At 42.4% G+C, this 17,965-nt stretch overlaps 1 protein-coding gene across 1 annotated transcript in view; it reads right to left on the bottom strand.

Annotated features, from left to right (window-relative positions):
• The window catches only part of ITPR2 (inositol 1,4,5-trisphosphate receptor type 2), a 527,197-nt gene that overhangs the window by 468,421 nt on the left and 40,811 nt on the right, over positions 1-17,965 (bottom strand). Inside the window, exon 2 of the mRNA XM_060166697.1 lies at positions 13,537-13,607. Within this exon, the coding sequence (XP_060022680.1) occupies positions 13,537-13,607 (71 nt within the window). The remainder of the gene's footprint in view (positions 1-13,536; positions 13,608-17,965) is intronic.

The following is a 17,965-nucleotide window of genomic DNA, read 5'->3' as shown; positions in this document are numbered from 1 at the left end:
GTTAATGATTAGTAAGCTTTATGGAGATGCACGGAGACTTTCATAAACAAAACATATTAATATATTTAATACTCAAAAGAGTAAAACAAGTAAGGCCCACCTACCGTAAGCTATAGAAGTATAATCTTAATTCACACATACTTTCATTTAAAATAACAAATATGTGTAAGACACTCTCTCTCCCACTGGGGATACTTTATGCTATACAGCATGTGAAAACTGGGGTGACTGGCTTTTTAATGTCTTTTTAAAAATATTTATTTATCTTTGGCTGCTCTGGGTCTTTGTTGCAGCACATGGGATCTTCACTGTGGCATGCAGGATCTTTAGTTGCGGCATGTGGACCCTTAGTTGCAGCATGCAGGATCTAGTTCCCCAACCAGGGATCGAACCCGGGCCCCCTGAATTGGGAGCACGGAGTCTTACCCACTGGAGCAGTGGGGAAGTTCTTAATATGTCTTTTAATATGCCTAATACATGCCAAAATACGAGAAGATAGGGAAATAGTTTATTTAAAAATAGCTACTATTCAGTGGGAAGCAGCCACATAGCACACGATCAACTCGGTGCTTTGTGTCCACCTAGAGGGGTGGGATAGGGAGGGTGGGAGGGAGACGCAAGAGGGAGGAGATATGGGGATATATGTATACGTATAGCTGATTCACTTTGTTATGCAGCAGAAACTAACACACCACTGTAAAGCAATTATACTCCAATAGAGATGTTAAAAAAAAAAGAAAAATAGCTACTATATAATACATTGAAGAGTTTTTGAGTGAGCCATAGTTTTAGTTTTACAGACAGTCTGTGCTTCTTACCACAATGTGTTTCTGAAAACTATATTACAAAAGCAATGCATTTCTCATAGGAAATTCCACTGGAGTAATATAACTGGGATTACTTTCCTAGGGAATACAAAGATAAAAATGGATATAGCATAGGTAGAAATACTCTAACCCTCCATATATTTAGAAGAACGAACATCTTGTAAAAGTGATTAAAATGTGCTTTGTTATATTTTCATAAGGATCATTCTTTTCCCCAAAATTACTACTGTATCATGTAAATATCTGAAGACCTCACCAAGGACCCTCCCATGTATGAGGACCCAGAGAGGCAAAGAGTCCTGAATGGATAAAGTCTTTCTCCATCTTCCCACACAGCTAGACTTAGAAGTTAAAAGAAGTCACAGAAGTGTCGAGTGGGGAGACTTCATTATTTTTCAGTGAAGTCAAGAGATGATTTTTGGGTCAAGTAAACTTCTAACCACCTCAGGGCTATTTTTCCTCTCCGGACTATCCTACCTTGAGTTAGCTAAATTCACCCCTCCTGCCTCAGCCTTTTCCAGAATGCTATATAAATGGAGTCATACGTTATGCAGCCCTTGGAGACTGGCTTCTCTCACCTAGTATCACGTTTTTGAGATTCATCGGTGTTGTTGGGTGTATCCATGGTTCACTCCTTTTTACTGCAGAGTGGTATTCCACTGCATGTATTGTTTATCCATTCACCAATTGAAAGATATTTTTTAACTGTTTCCAGTTTTTGCTGTAAACATTGAGGAACAGATCTTTGTGTGAACTTAAGTTTTCATTGCTTTTGGTAAATATTTAAGAGTGAGATTTAGGGCTCATATGGTATGTGTATATTTCACTTTATAAGAAACTGCCAAACTCTTTTCCAAAATGGCTGTAGCATTTGGTCCACCACCGGCAACATATGAGAGTCCTAGTTGATCTGCATCCTTGTCAACACTTGATATTGTCAGCGTTTTTATTTCAGCCATTTTTGTAGAGGTACTTCATTGTGGCTCTTGATATTGCTGTTTTTAGGGTGGCACCTTAAATGTTGGTGTTCCCAGGGATTCCATCTAGGGTACTCTTTTCTTCTCACTCTCACAGTTTTAAATTCTATCTACATGCTATTAAATTTCAAATCTGAATTTTCCATCTGGATTTCTCTCCTGAGCCTCCAAATTAACATATCAGGAAATCTCTTAGATATTCTCCTCTGGCAGAAAGGATGCCAGAACCAAGTTCATTACTGTGGTAAACTGCAAACAGCCATAAATTCTTCTCATCCTTGTATGCATGTCCTTTTGCAGGTGACTTTGCAGGTACTCCCATCAAAAGACGAAGTCAATTTCTCCACTTTTTGCCTCTGAACTTAGCCATATAACATTAGCAAATGTGACACAGAGGTTTGAATAGCACTTGAGCATTGGGGGGTTGCGCTTTCTTGCTGTTCTCACGCTCTCCCTAGGGAAGAATGTGAGCTAGCCTGCCAAATAGTGAGAGACACATGGCCCAGCCACCCCAATCAACAACCTATCCACAGGCAGACACGTGAATGAAGCCAACCCAGACATCCAGCTGCCAGCTGACCCCAGATACATGAGCAAAAGCTCATCAGAGGTCAGCCAAGCCAGCTCAGAAGAAAAGAATCTACAAGCAAACCCGCAGATTCATCAGTTAAGTAAATGAATGCTCAGAAAGCCACTCAGTTTGGGGGGTTTTGTTACATAATAATACAGAACTAACATAATTATCCTCCCCTATCAAGTAGTTTGTTTTATATTCCATATCTCAATAAGTGCTACTAATACCTACCACATTGCCCAAATCTGACACCTGGGGGAATTCTAGGATGCGTCCTCTCCCTCACCTCGACCTTCCACCACACTCCCACATACAAGTAGTCATCAATTCCTAATATAGTTAAATTTCTAGCTACTTAGTCCCTTATCATATTCTGAACTTTTTTAACAGTCTCTTAGTTGACATCCCATCCTACATTTTCCGTCTCTCCATATAAGAAAATCATCTTTCAAAATTTCAATTCTGATCATGTCATAGCCCAGCTTAAAAGTCTTTAATTGTGCTCCACTATCTTTGACATAAAAATTAACTGCCTCAGCATACAAGACCATTGGGCATCTGGACTCTCCTCCAAGCTCACCTCCGCCACTCTTCCACATTCTCCTCAGCTTTTAACATTCCTAAAAGCCACAACCACAAATGGGTCATGCTACTCCACACCCCTGTGCCTATTTCTCCCCAACCCTCTCCTTTCCACCAGATTAACAACTGCCCATTCTTCCATAGCTCCAGCTCACCTCCATGCTTCTTCTAAACTCCCAAGGCAATTATAATCCTCTTCTCTTACTTCCACAGCCCTTTGGGACTTAAGACAGTATAATTAGCGGTTAAGTGTCTGGATTTCAACCAATCCTTTGCTTCTTACTAGTTATATGACCTTGGTCAAGTTACTTAACTTCATTGTATTGTACCTCAATTTCCTCAATAGAATGGGATGTGGCAGAGAATGTTACCCTTCCCTCCACCCTCCAGTATCCATTCTCTTCTTCCTTTAGATGACAGAACTCCTGAATTCTAGGTAGGCACATGGCCAGCCCACTAACCATCACATTCCTCAGCCTCCTTGCAGCAGATGTAACTATGTGTATGAGTTTCCCGTGGCTGCCGTAACAAATCACCAAACTTGGTGGCTTGAAACAACAGACATTTATTCTCCTGTAGTTCTCAAAGACCGAAGTCCAAAGTCAAGGTGCCGGCAGGGCTGTGTTCCCTCTGAAGGCTCTAGGAGAGAATCCCCTCTTGCCTCTTCCAGCTTCTGGTGGCTCCTGGTGTTCCTTGGCTTGTGGCCACATAACTCCATTCTCTGTCTCTGTCTTCACAAGGCCTCTCCTCTATGTGTGTGTCTCCCCCTCTTTTGTCTCTTATAATGTCATTTGTCATTGGATTTGGGGCCCACCTGGGTAATCAAGGGTGATCTCATTTCAAGATCCTTAACTTAATTACATTTGCAAAGTCTCTTTTTCCTATGAAAGTAACATTCACAGTGTCTAGGTGTTAGGACACAGACTTATCTTTCGGCAGACAGCCATTCAACCCAATATACTATGTGACTATGACATATGAGTAGGAGTAATATACGCAATTCCAGAAGTCCTCCTTAAAGAAGAAGTACTTGCTCTAGATTCCTCTTGCTCCCTTTCTACTGACTGAGAAGTAGTAACTATTGAAGCAACTTTGGAAACCACATGTTGAAGAGAGTAGAGTGGCAAGATGGTTCTGGATTACTCATCTAGGCGCTATTAAGTGAAATAAACTTCTATCTTATATAAGCCATTGGTTTTTGTTGTTGTTGTTGTTTTATTTCTGTTACAGCGCCTTATCTAGTACATGCAGCTAATAATAATATCTTAATAAAAATACATACCACTGGGCTTCCCTGGTGGCGCAGTGGTTGAGAGTCCACCTGCCGATGCAGGGGACACGGGTTCGTGCCCCGGTCCGGGAGGATCCCACATGCCGTGGAGCGGCTGGGCCCGTGAGCCATGGCCGCCGAGTCTGTGCGTCTGGAGCCTGTGCTCCGCAGCGGGAGAGGCCACGACAGTGAGAGGCCCGCGTACCGCAAAAAAATAAAAAAATAAAAATACATACCACTTAGGGTTGCTTAAGGATTAAATGGATTAATAGAATGTAAAGCATTGCAGACATCACCTGACATATAGTAAGGACTAAATAAATGTCAGTGATTAGCCTCAGTGGTAACAGAGTAGCCCTGGTCACATTTAGTTATCATTGCTTTACTTGTCTATCTCCTGCAGAAGACCAAATTTATTGGGGTAATGGCTTGGCACTTTCATCTCAGTATTGTACTTGAAAAACTACCAAACATTCTGTTACTGTTTAAAAGGGAAATGCAATTTAACTCTGCGTACCAATCATTACCCTAGGAGCTACTTTCATGAAAAGGTGAATACTAGGCCTGAAAAGCCTAGATGTCCCTTCCCTGCAGGCACCAATCTTTCAAGTTACAGGTCAATTGCTATCTTAATTAAGAAGCTTTTCTCATCTCTCAAAACAGGAAATTAAAATCTCCATCCTCCCACCATACCTTTACCACAACTTTTTATTTAGCCCTTATCATTGTCTACCTTGGGTTGCAATTATTTATAAACATATCTTACCTCCCTCAGTAGATTATAAATTCCTTGAGAGCAGCATTCGTTTATGATTCATTTGAACCTTAGTAACTAGTTCACACACTGCACTGCACAGAGTGGATAACCAATAAATCTCTACTAAATTTATCAAGATCTTACAGTGTGAAAACGCCAGCGTCAAATAAGCCCGCCTCGCCACCTACCAACTGTGAGACCTTGAGCATGTTAACTTTACTTCTCCACAGTGTGGTTTCCAAATTTGTAAAATGGGGCTATTAAGAATTAAGTAAGGTAACATGGATAAAGGCCATCAAAAGCACTCAAAGTTAAGAATTCCAATACTTAGGACTTCCTATTCTTAGAAAGAGCCATCTTGGTTATGAAGTTAAAGTGTTCACAGACAAAAGGCATTTATTCAGTACTTGCAAAAAATTTAGACACATATTTAATTTCATACACAATATTAGAAGGGAGATTTTAAAACACGAGCCCCCAGCTCAGGAAAATCGGCCCGTGGATACACGATCAGTAAGCAAGGGAGTTGTTCTAACACCACTAAACCACATACATCACAAGTGTTAATTTTCTGCCCATTACTTTTCACTCTTCAAGGAGAACATTAAACTTCACAAGTCAAAGCCACAAATCAATCAAAGTTCATACAGCACATATATATTTTAGATATTCAATTAATTGTATGAGGGCAGCCCTAAACAGCAGGTGATTAGATTTCCAAGGTAGTCTTATTTGACCATTCAAAACCACAGCAACTCCCCTCCAATAGAGACTAAGGTATTTTAAAGTACGAGCCCTTTTACAACCCTGACTAGCTTCAAAAGAAGAAGCAAAGAAGCAAAGCAATCTGTTTTCATTTCATCCTTTGGGCCTTCTCTGAAACCTCACTGAAAAGAATAAACTTATTACCCCATTTCCACTGCCACTTAAGAGTTTAATAATAAGCTGTGGAAGGTTCTTAATATGATTACCATAAATACACAGAATCAACACAGCAATAACATTGAACTGGAGAGTTTTAAAGACATTTGTTAATAAATTTTGTAATTTCTGTCTTGGAAATCCACTGCAATTTTCTAAACTTCTCTGAGTAGCAGCAAACCACAAAACACTACAACCTAAAAGAACTTCACTTAACGCATGTAGAAGTTTTCCTCTTCTGCTATTCACACTACAGATTTATATGTTAGAATGCACATTTAACACCAATAAGCTGAAATTTAGATGCCTAGAATACAAAACTGTAATACTATAACAGGTCTATACATTGCCTTCTCATAAATGAAGTAATCAGCTAACAACTATGTTACATGCTGGGTAGTATTAAGACCTCTAAAAAAAGCATGTGACAAAAAAACTGAAATTATATTGCCTTTAAGAATTATAATTTTTTTCTAGAAAAACATTTATTTATTAATTCAACAAAAATTAAGTCAGCCCCAGTGATATTGAAAACACTGTTCTTGATCTTGGGAATTCAACAGAACACAGTCTTGCCCTCAAACACTTGGCAGTCTAATTGCAGGTCTTTCAAGTAAAGAAACGAGTGCAAATTCTGAGCACGCACAGTACTGTGACCGCATCCTCGGGCCCAAGTTCACTGACACCACAGTGGATCCCAGCCTATGGGCAGGTTCCAAGCTCAAGCTCCCGCATCTCTCCTCTTGTCCTCATGAGGGCTTCCCTGACACTTGAAGAACTTGCTCAGCTACAAGCAGCAGCAGTCCAGATGTCTGTGTGGGAGGGGGTGACAACTCAACCCACAGAGGATGGAAGCTGGTCCCAGCCTTCCCGCCCTTGGGTAGGAGATCCTGAAGCATGTTCCTCGTAGTTTCTCCCAGGGCCCTGCAGGACTGAGTTCCAGCTGCCACAGTGGCGGGTCTTATTCACACTTTACTGACTTTCATTCCATGAGGCTGACTCTCCTTCACTCCCTCACTCACGCTTCCCAGGACCACCTCCCAAAGTAATTCGCTCCATCCACATCTTCCAGGGTCGAATGTGTAGATGCTCCAACTAACACAGTCCTAATCTATTTCTCTTCAGATATATCCAATCACACTAGAAGAACACATGAAGGGAGAGTATCATATATATTCCTTTTTTTTTTTTTTTGCGGTACGCGGGCCTCTCACTGCTGCAGCCTCTCCCGTTACGGAGCACAGGCTCCCGACGTGCAGGCTCAGCGGCCATGGCTCACGAGCCTAGCCGCTCCACGGCATGTGGGATCCTCCCAGACCGGGCCACGAACCCGCGTCCCCTGCATCGGCAGGCGGACTCTCAACCACTACGCCACCAGGAAAGCCCACATATATCCCTTTTATCCACTTAAATTTCAAGATGTCATGAGGCTGGGCATTTGAATAAATAACGTGGATGCGAGTTAAGATCGAAAAAGAGAGAGAGACAGAGGAAGCTTGGCAGGTTAGAACAATGACCAATGCTAAAAAGATGAGAGTAGCCAATTCTCCGTTTGGTTCCAAAATACCAATTATGCAGCACACGAGGAGGGAAACAAGGGTCCAGAGATGCGAATGAAAAAGCCTCAGGAGTTTGGGTTGACTAACAGCTGCAGGTGAGTTAGGGAGTCCTACTCAGGACTCTTGGGCTGCAAGTGTGGCATCCAAAAAAGAGGGAGAGTCTCATCAGACTGCACCCAAATGTACTATGTTCAGTTCTTTCTACACCGCTAAGAATTAATTTGACAAACAGGAGCCTAACCAGAAACCGAACACAGCAGTGCGATGAAGACTAGAGAAATCACTGAAGAATCTGTAGCTGGCAACAGGTGAAAGAATTTTTTTTAATTAAGACGGTAGAAGAAAAGACCTACAGGAATATAATCGTTCTAAATAAATACTTAAAGCTCCACTGTGTGGAAGAGGGATTAGATGGAATCTGTGTGGCTTTACTGGACCAACAGGTAGAATTTACCGGAGGGCATTATTCAATAGACAGTATGGTATAGTGGTTCAAAAGAAACAGCTCTGGAGTCAGACAAACTCGTTTTGACTCCCAACTCTACCACTAATAAGCTCAGCGACCTTAAAACGGTTGTATACTTTCTTTATACTGAACTGTCCAACTGCAAAATTGGGATAGCAACAATTTCTACTTTATAGGGTTATTGTGATGACTAAACATTAATGCACAGGAAGCCCTGAGCCCAGTGTAGCATGTATTAAATGCTCGATAAATGGTAGTAACTTCAAACCTGAAACAGTTTCAGTCTTCATCCCAAAAAATTTACACTAACATCAAATCTGAAGAAATACAATAAAGCAATTGTTAAGCTGGTAGAGGAAGTATTTATAATTGGCTCATACCAGAGGACTACTGTGCTAGACAAGACTGACATGTTCAACTACATAAAAAGTCGAAGCTACTACCTAGCTGGATGGCTTTTTCACAAATGCTTTTAAGTGTATAACCTCCATGAGTAGAGCCAAAAGGTAAGAGTTCCAGCCTTCAAGACAACTTCCCGGAATTATATGCAGAGAAGGAACTGAGTTAAAGAAATGGTCTGGTCATGTTCTCCCAAGTCCCTGAAACTCACTACCTGCTTTCCTGTGGCACCGCACAGCAGAGAAAGTCTCTGTTTTAGCTCCTGAAGCATTCTAACTTATTGCCTCAGAATGACTTTTTGCTTTCCAGAAGCAGCCACTTGGTAGGGTTAGCGGATTAGGAAACAGTCACGTGTCAAATGACCACAGAGTCTCAGAGTTGGAAATTTCAAGACCAAATGGCCCAAGGCTGTGAACTATCTAATCAACCAAGAAAGGAGCTGTCTCTGCTTTCCTCAGCCCTCCTGGGGAGTGGCCACCGGGCTTCTGCATTACTTCTGTGTTTTATCACCCTGATGGTAATAAAAGGACACACAAACCTCCCTTGTTTTGATTTAGATCAGTTTCTCCTCCTAATAGAAACTGCACATGTATTAATACACACAAACTTTTGGAAAAATCTACACCAGGGTTTTCTAGAGAACAGGGGGAGATGTACGTGCATAAAAGAACTAGGAGGAAAAAAAGAAAAATGAAAAGAATATAAAGTCAACAAAAATGACTGCTATAATTTAGTGTGGGGGAAGAGGGTTAAATTGTATATCAAAAAACAGGACCACTGATGAATCGTGTTGATAATATGTGCCCCTGTACAAGGCAAGGAGAAGGGCAGTTAACCTCAGTGCCATTCCTTCTCAAAACCTAAGCCCCACTCTAATCATGACAAAAACATCAGCCAGACCGAAACCAAGGGACATTCTACAAAATACCCGGACAGTACCCTTCAAAAGTATCAAGCTCATAGAAAAAATACAAGGAAAGACTAAGCAAGTGTCACAGGCCAGAGGAGACTAAGGAGCCATGATGACTAACGGCACGTGGGATCCTGGATGGGATGATGGGGAAAGGACAATAGAAAACTGGTGACATGCGAAGGAAGCCTGGAATTTAGTCAATAGGAATGTACAAATGGTAATTTCTTGGTTTTGACAAATGTACCATGGTTATGTAAGATGCTAACACAGGGGAAACTGGATGGAAGGGAAGTTTCTATACTACCTTTACGACTCCTCTTACATCTAACTGTATTCCAGGGACCTCCCTGGTGGTCCAGTGGGTAAGACTGCGCACTCCCAATGCAGGGGGCCTAGGTTCGATCCCTGGTCGGGAAACTAGATCCCACATGCATGCCACAACTAAGAAGCCCGCAGGCCTCAAATAAGACCCAGCGCAGCCACAATAAATAAATAAAATAAATATTTATAAATAAATAAATAAAAATGTATTCCAAAGTTTAAAGTTGATCTTTAAAAATGAGAGAATATTTGATCATGAAAAGAATTTTGCACTCACTTAAGAGAAAGCCAATATGCTTCGGTTAATACTATTCTGATTGGGTGGTTTCTACTGAAAATAGCTCTCCATCCGCCAGGTTTTAAATAACCCTTGGGAAGTTGTTTGTTTGTTAAAACTTCATTTCCTCTGTTCATGAGAGGCAGTGTGACACAGTCAAAGGAGCACTTCTCGTACAATTTTGTGTATTGAGGAGACATGTTAACCTCTTTCAAACTCTGGCTCCTCATTCAAAAAAGTGGGGAACTGTACTAGATTTACTTTTAATTGGCTAAAGCTCTAAGATTTTATGATTCACTTGAACAAATCATAAAGTGAGTATGAAAAATAAAAATCTTTTCAAATTAATTTCAGAACATCGTTTGGCTAAGGCAAGAGGAACTGAGGGGCAGCTGAACTATAGTTTCTGATACACTATAGTTTCTTCACATTATCTGAAAAGTAACAAGAAAGGAGGGTGCTCTGGAAACCTAGCAGAGGAGTCTGGAAATGCAGGAGCGGTGATCTTGGAAGGCAAATCTATGAAAAAGTGATGGCTTTTACAGCCAAAGGGAACAGGAGAAATACACTCAGGAAGAGAAGAGTGAAGCTGCAAAAACACAAGGTATGAGAAAGGATACAGCATTGGGGAAAACAAGGTTTGATGATGGCTGCCGAGCAGTGTGAAGGTCAGGGCAGAGACAAGCCCGTCTCAGGGAATCCTCCTCTGGGGCTCCGTTAGGACGGGCTTCCAAGAATCAGAGAAGAGTCGGAGCTTTAAGATAAAAGGGAACCTTGAATCTCCAACAGGAAGATACCCTCCTTCTCCAATGATGAGTGGAGTGAGACAAATGGCTTAGTCTTAAACTAGAGGTAGAAAATGAGAGCAAACTAGCAAGGACAATGACCTAAAGTATTAGATTACAGGAAAAGCCAGCCTTCCAGGGGCGGACGGAGCACCTGAGTGATTCATACTTTGAACCAGCGCCCGCTGAATCATATGACACCAAGTATCTGTGTATTATTACCTACTGGGTACAGAGCTGTTACCGCAGAGTTCCCTCAGATACAGTCAAATATCTAAAAGAAAAAAGGCAGCCACAAAACCTGAAGGTTTATCTTTGACAGATTAACCTCCCCTGACTGACAGAGGAATAAGGCTACCCAAGCTCGTGGCCGTGAAGCACCCCTGGGAACCAAGCTGTTTCACACGATCCCAGGGAAAGTTTGGGTCTCCCACCCACAAGCATCTAATGCCTTTTTTTTTTTTTTTTTTTTTGGATGTCTACTATGGGCAAACCTCTGTGCCTGGGAAACACACACAAAAAATAAATAAATAAAATCCTTCCCTTGAAGAGGTTATAATGCAAGAGCAGAGTCAAATATGTTTAATGGAAATACATTATGCCTATTATAAGTTAGCTACCATTTGTATAATGACTTAAAACACTTCTACATTTATTCTCTGGAAAGATTCCAAGCCTCACAAAGCCTTGTGTGGTAAGATTATTCTTGTTTTTATACAGCCCTGGTCTCAGCAGCCAATGACAGATGTCCTCTGAGACGCTAAGTGGCTGGGTGACCTACTTAAGATGACACAGCCAGCGAAAGTGCAGTTAAAACCCGGACCCCAAGCTTTTTTCTGTTACAAATGCTGATTTGTTGTCCCAGTTCGCTTTTGAAACTTTTTATCTTTATCATCCTACAGTGCACAAAGGAGTGTCTGTGGATCTCGATTTGCTTATCATCCCTACTCTGAACTCAGTGTGTCTCTTCCACCTGAGGAACAGTGGTTTTCTACAATTTAGGAAGGTTCTCGCCCCTATCTCTTTACATGTTGCCTCATCCTCATGCGCTCCAGCCTCTCCTTCTAGAATTCGATTAGATGCTGCTGGATCTTCTCAGTCCCTCCTCCAAGCTTTTAATGACTTGTTCAAACTTTCCTCTGCACTGCATTCTGGGTAATTTCCTCAGCTCTCTTTTCTATAACACTGTCTCCTCATTTTTATATAATAGCTAGTTCACGCTCTTTAGAACCTATATCTTCCTTTTCATATTGCCCATTCTTCCATTAGGCTCCTCTAGCCTCTTCTGTCTCTGAAATCATTTCCACACACTTACTGCACAGTGTCTGGCAAGGTGTTCCGGAGCACTTCGCATCTTGTTTGCCACAACTGCTGACTCTCCTTCATGTAGTTCTACTGTGAGTCCATCCTCGGTGGGAACTGTGTATAGTTGAGAACACCTCACATGCCCAGGGCTGGGGGAGTGTCCCCACTGAGCACTGTTATGGGTGCTTCTAATGGGTGGTGTATCTCCCACAGCCTTCTTTCTGCTAATTTCTCCACCTGGGGAGACATCTGGATCACTTATTCAAAGTGACCAATTTTGGGACTTCCCTCGTGGTGCAGTGGTTAAGAATCCACCTGCCAGTGCAGGGGACACGGGTTCGAGCCCTGGTCCGGGAAGATCCCACATGCTGCGGAGCAACTAAGCCCATGCGCTACAACTACTGAGCCTGCGCTCTAGAGCCCATGAGCCACAACTACTGAGCCCACACGCCACAACTACTGAAGCCCGTGCACCTAGAGCCCGTGCTCTGCAACAAGAGAGGCCACCGCAATGAGAAGCTTATGTACCGCAACGAAAAGTAGCCCCCGCTTGCTGCAACTAGAGAAAGCCCATGTGCAGCAACAAAGACCCAACACAGCCAAAAATTAATTAATTAATTTATTAATTTTTTTTTAAGTGACCAATTCCACTCAAAGGACATTTACTGTCCTCGTCACTCTCTCTGCAAGATGAAAATGCAATATTCTTGCATATTATTATAAGAACTGTGTAGAAAGTGCCTATCACAGAAAGTGAAACGTGGGAAACATGTACCAAACATTAGGCATCTCCCTTCCCCACTGCAGGGAGAGCACATCCCGAGTTGGGTCTGGGGCTCTAGCAAATCCCTTTGACTCTCTCTCTAGATCTGTATCCCTTATTAAACCTGCTTTTCATCATTGTGAGGAGGAATGCTTACACAGTATGTTCAAAATGAATGCTGTTTTTAAATTATTATTATAAGTATACACAAACTATGAAATTGATTTGCACAAGCTCTTAATTACTGGTTTTAGTTGTCTATGATTCTCTGCAAGTTCCATTAATCCTTCTCTTGTAACAGTTATAATCAGTCTCCTACTATGAACAATTTCTCAGTTGACAGTATGATGCTGTCTCTAAAATTATACCTACAAGGGAGTTCTAAGACAATTGGTAGTTATTAGATACCAGCCAAAGTGACATTTTAAAAGCTAAGCTAACACATCAGCGTCACCATCCTGGAGATTTTACAAAGATAAATTAAAGAGTTGATAATGAAACACTAACATTTATAGTACAACTCACACGGAAATATATAAACACGTATCATTCGGCCGTATTTACTGGTTTGAAAAGTGGCCTCTCACAGTTAATTACCAAGATTTCCTTTCAACACACAGACTATTGTCCAGCAAAACAAAACTTGAAACTATTCTTTCAGTATCAACCCTTCAACGTGTAAAAGAAGAAAAATGATGGGGATATTTTTGAAAGAATTTTCAGTGGACATATTTCTATTTGAAAGTTTCACGCTGAATAAAGTTCTAACATTCCTTATTTTAAGACACAAAAGTATCCCCAGTTGGATCACATAATATAAAGTAAGCATCTCTTTCTTACCTCGGAACTTCTTGGGAGGGTTGGCGAGGTCCCCCGCCTCTGGGTGCACCACACATCTGTCATCCACTAGCCTGGAAGGAAAAGCATGTTCACAGGTTGACATCGTCATATTCACAAAGCGCTGACTGCACGTGGATACCGCATAAATATTTACAGAGTTTTAATACCATTCTTCACTCAGAAATGTTTGAAGAGTCATGGATTTGTAAAAGGATTTGGTTACGAGGACATGAATTAAAGCAGGGTTTATGAAATACAAAATTAAGAAACATTGTTAAGTGGTAGGAAACTGGTTAGAGAAATCATGATATAGACAAACCACGGAACACTGTAGAGCTAGTTACAATTCTATTCTTTAAAAGCACTGGCCTGCAAAACATGTATAATATGTTGTGAAAATAAGTGGGAACCAATCAATAAGGTATTGTATACATTTAAACACACACACACACACACACACACCCCTCTACACAGACACATATGATGAGGATTGGAACAGAGACACTAAAACATTAACAGTGGTCAGACTGCTCATAGGTTTTTGTTTTTGTTTTTGTTTTTGTTTTGCCGTAGGCGGGCCTCTCACTGTTGTGGCTTCTCCCGTTGCGGAGCACAGTCTCCGGACGCGCAGGCTCAGCGGCCATGGCTCACGGGCAGAGGCGCTCCGCGGCATGTGGGATCTTCCCGGACCAGGGCACGAACCCGCGTCCCCTGCATCGGCAGGCGGACTCTCAACCACTGCGCCACCAGGGAAGCCCTGCCCATAGGTTTTATGTTCTTGTGTGTGTGCGTGTGTGTTGTTTTGTTTTGCTTTTATAAGGAATGTGTAAGCTTATGAGATCAGGCTTACAGAATGACCACACAGTGCGGTAAAGAGCACTCCTCCTGTGTTCAACCCTGGCTCGGTCACTTTCCAGCCAGGTGACTTTGAGCCTCCTTCTTTACACCTGCAAAACAAGGATAAGAGTACCCACCCCACAGCATTGTTAGGAGGATTAAATGATTTAACATCTGTAAAGTACCTAGTACAGTTTCCGGCATAGAGTAAGCCCTTATACAAGTGCTTAAAAGATAAATAAAATCAGGGACTTTCCCTGCCTTATTCCTCACCATACTGTCTGCCTCTAGAAAGGGGCCTACCACATAGTGAGTACTCAGCAAACATTACTCAAATGAATAAAGTACCTATCTAGTTACAAAAACATACCCCTATTAAAATATTCACGAGAAGCCAATTTCTAGGACAATTCCCAGAGAAGCTGAATCTCTGACCTGAGAGCCAGGAGGCGTGAATCTCCTGCTCAGAGTAATATCTGACTAGCAAAAGACTCACTAATGTTCATTTTTTCCATTGATTAAGTGATGGAAGTAACTGGGGTTTTCTCCAGAATATTGTGACAATGCATGTGAATTAGTTCCAAATTTGTGAGCTTGTTTGAAGAGAGATGCCCCAGTTGTGACTTTGTTTTTTTTAAAAAAAAAAAAAACATATTAATCGGACTCACTAGTATGCATTAACTCCAGCAAAAAGTAAACCCCGATTCGTGACCAACTGTCCCCTTGAACTAGGATGATTACACAAATCAAGATGAAACTTTTAGTTCTTGGGTTACAAAAGCAGCCACTTCCTAAATCACTGGATTTTTCTATGAGATCCAATTTCCACAAAAAAAAATGCTAATTTGATCAAGCAATATGCTTCTTTCTTTGATTTTTTTAATATACTTCATTCACACTGGCTTATTAAAATGTGCTTCTACAGGAGCTGCCAAGCATGCAAGAAATTCCTTTTAAGAGTCTTTAAAATTGTTTTCCTAGAAACAGGAAGTCACATTGGGTCAAGAGAAAGCAAACCCAAACCTCCACAATATCCGATCAGGCTGTAACACTGAACGTGAAAGCCTCAGAGTCCTGAGAATGTCAAAACGTAGTATTTAAATTTTAAAAAATGCTGTGAGGGAAAGGTCAGCTTTTCTAATTAGTTAGGACACGTTAAGAATTCAAAACATAATAATCAAAAAAAAAAAAAAACAGGGGTGCGGAGGGCAAAGCGACGAGAGATGCCCGCACAGAGGATCGGTGCTGACCGGCACTCACCAGCCCGAGAGGCTTGTCTGCTCACCCGCCGGGGCGGGCGGGGGCTGGGAGCTGAGGCTCGGTCTTTGGTGGGAGCGCAGGGAGAGGACTGGGGTTGGACGCGTGAACACAGCCTGCAGGGGGTTAGTGCACCACGGCTAGCCGGGAGGGAGTCCAGGGAAATGTCTGGACCTGCTGAAGAGGCAAGAGACTTTTTCTTCCCTCTTTGTTTCCTGGTGCGCGAGGAGAGGGGATTAAGAGCGCTGCTTCAAGGAGCTCCAGAGACGGGAGCGAGCCGCGGCTATCAGCACGGACCCCAGAGACGGGCATGAGACGGTAAGGCTGCTGCTGCCGCCGCCACCAAGAAGCCTGTGTGCGAGCACAGGTCACTATCCACACCTCCCTTCCGGGGAGCCGGTGCAGGCCGCCACTGCCAGGGTCCCAGGATCCAGGGTCAACTCCTCCGGGGGAACGCATGGCGCGCCTCAGGCTGGTGCAACGTCCCGCTGGCCTCTGCCGCCGCACGCTCGCCCCGCATTCGTACCCCTCCCTCGTCCCCTGCCTGAGTGAGCCAGAGACCCCGAATCAGCGGCTCCTTTAACCCCGTCCTATGTGAGCGAGGAACAGACGCCCTCCAGCGACCTACACGCAAAGGCAGGGCCAAATCCAAAGCTGAACCCCGGGAGCTGTGAGAACAAAGAAGAGAAATGGAAATCTCTCCCAGCAGCCTCAGGAGCAGCAGATTAAAGCTCCACAATCAACTTGATGTACCTGCATCTGTGGAATACATGAATAGACAACGGATCATCCCAAATTGAGGAGGTGGACTTTGAGAGCAAGATTTATGATGTTTTCCCCTTTTCCTCTTTTTGTGAGTGTGTATGTGTATGCTTCTGTGTGACATTTTGTCTGTATAGCTTTGCTTTCACCATTTGTCCTAGGGTTCTATCTGTCCGTTTTTTGGTTGATTTTTTGTTTATTTTGTTTTTACTTTTTTAAAAGATTTTTTCTTAATTATTTTTTATTTTAATAACTTTATTTTATTTTATCTTACTATATTTTATTTTCTTTTATCCTCTTTCTTTCTTTCTTTCTACTTTTTCTCCCTTTTATTCTGAGACATGTGGATGAAAGGCTCTTGGTGCTGCAGCCAGGAGTCACTGCTGTGCCTCTGAGGTGGGAGAGCCAACTTCAGACACTGGTCCACAAGAGACCTCCCAGCTCCACGTAATATCAAACGGCGAAAATCTCCCAGAGATCTCCATCTCAACACCAACACCCAGCTTCACTCAACGACCAGAAAGCTACAGTGCTGGACATCCTATGCCAAACAACTAGCAAGACAGGAACACAACCCCACCCATTAGCAGAGAGGCTGCCTAACATCATACTAAGTCCACAGACACCCAAAAACACACCACCAGACGTGGACCTGCCCACCAGAAAGACAAGATCCAGCCTCAACCACCAGAACACAGGCACAAGTCCCCTCCACCAGGAAGCCTACACAACCCACTGAACCAACTTTAGCCACTGGGGACAGACATCAAAAACAACCTGCAGCCTGCAAAAAGGAGACCCCAAACACAGTAAGATAAACAAAATGAGAAGACAGAAAAACACACAGCAGATGAAGGAGCAAGATAAAAACCCACCAGACCTAACAAATGAAGAGGAAATAGACAGTCTACCTGAAAAAGAATTCAGAATAATGATAGTAAAGATGATCCAAAATCGTGGAAACAGAATAGAGAAAATGGAAGAAACATTTAACAAAGACCTAGAAGAACTAAAGAGGAAACAAGCAACAATGAACAACACAATAAATGAAATTAAAAATACTCTAGAAGGGATCAATAGCAGAATAACTGAGGCAGAAGAACGGATAGTGACCTGGAAGATAAAATAGTGGAAATAACTACTGCAGAGCAGAATAAAGAAAAAAGAATGAAAAGAACCGAGGACAATCTCAGAGACCTCTGGGACAACATTAAACGCACCAACATTCGAATTATAGGGGTTCCAGAAGAAGAAGAGAAAAAGAAAGGGACTGAGAAGATATTTGAAGAGATCATAGTTGAAAACTTCCCTAATATGGGAAAGGAAATATTTAATCAAGTCCAGGAAGCACAGAGAGTCCCATACAGGATAAATCCAAGGAGAAACACGCCAAGACACATATTAATCAAACTGTCAAAAATTAAATACAAAGAAAACATATTAATAGCAGCAAGGGGGCTTCGCTGGTGGCGCACTGGTTGGGAGTCTGCCTGCTGATGCAGAGGACGCAGGTTCGTGCCCCAGTCCGGGAGGATCCCACATGCCGCAGAGCGGCTGGGCCCGTGAGCCGTGG

Source organism: Lagenorhynchus albirostris, chromosome 11 (genome assembly GCF_949774975.1).
Source record: "Lagenorhynchus albirostris chromosome 11, mLagAlb1.1, whole genome shotgun sequence".
NCBI classification, from domain to species: Eukaryota; Metazoa; Chordata; class Mammalia; order Artiodactyla; family Delphinidae; genus Lagenorhynchus; species Lagenorhynchus albirostris.
The sequence above is the reverse complement of the archived record's forward strand: the minus strand, read 5'-3'. Positions and strand labels throughout refer to the sequence as shown.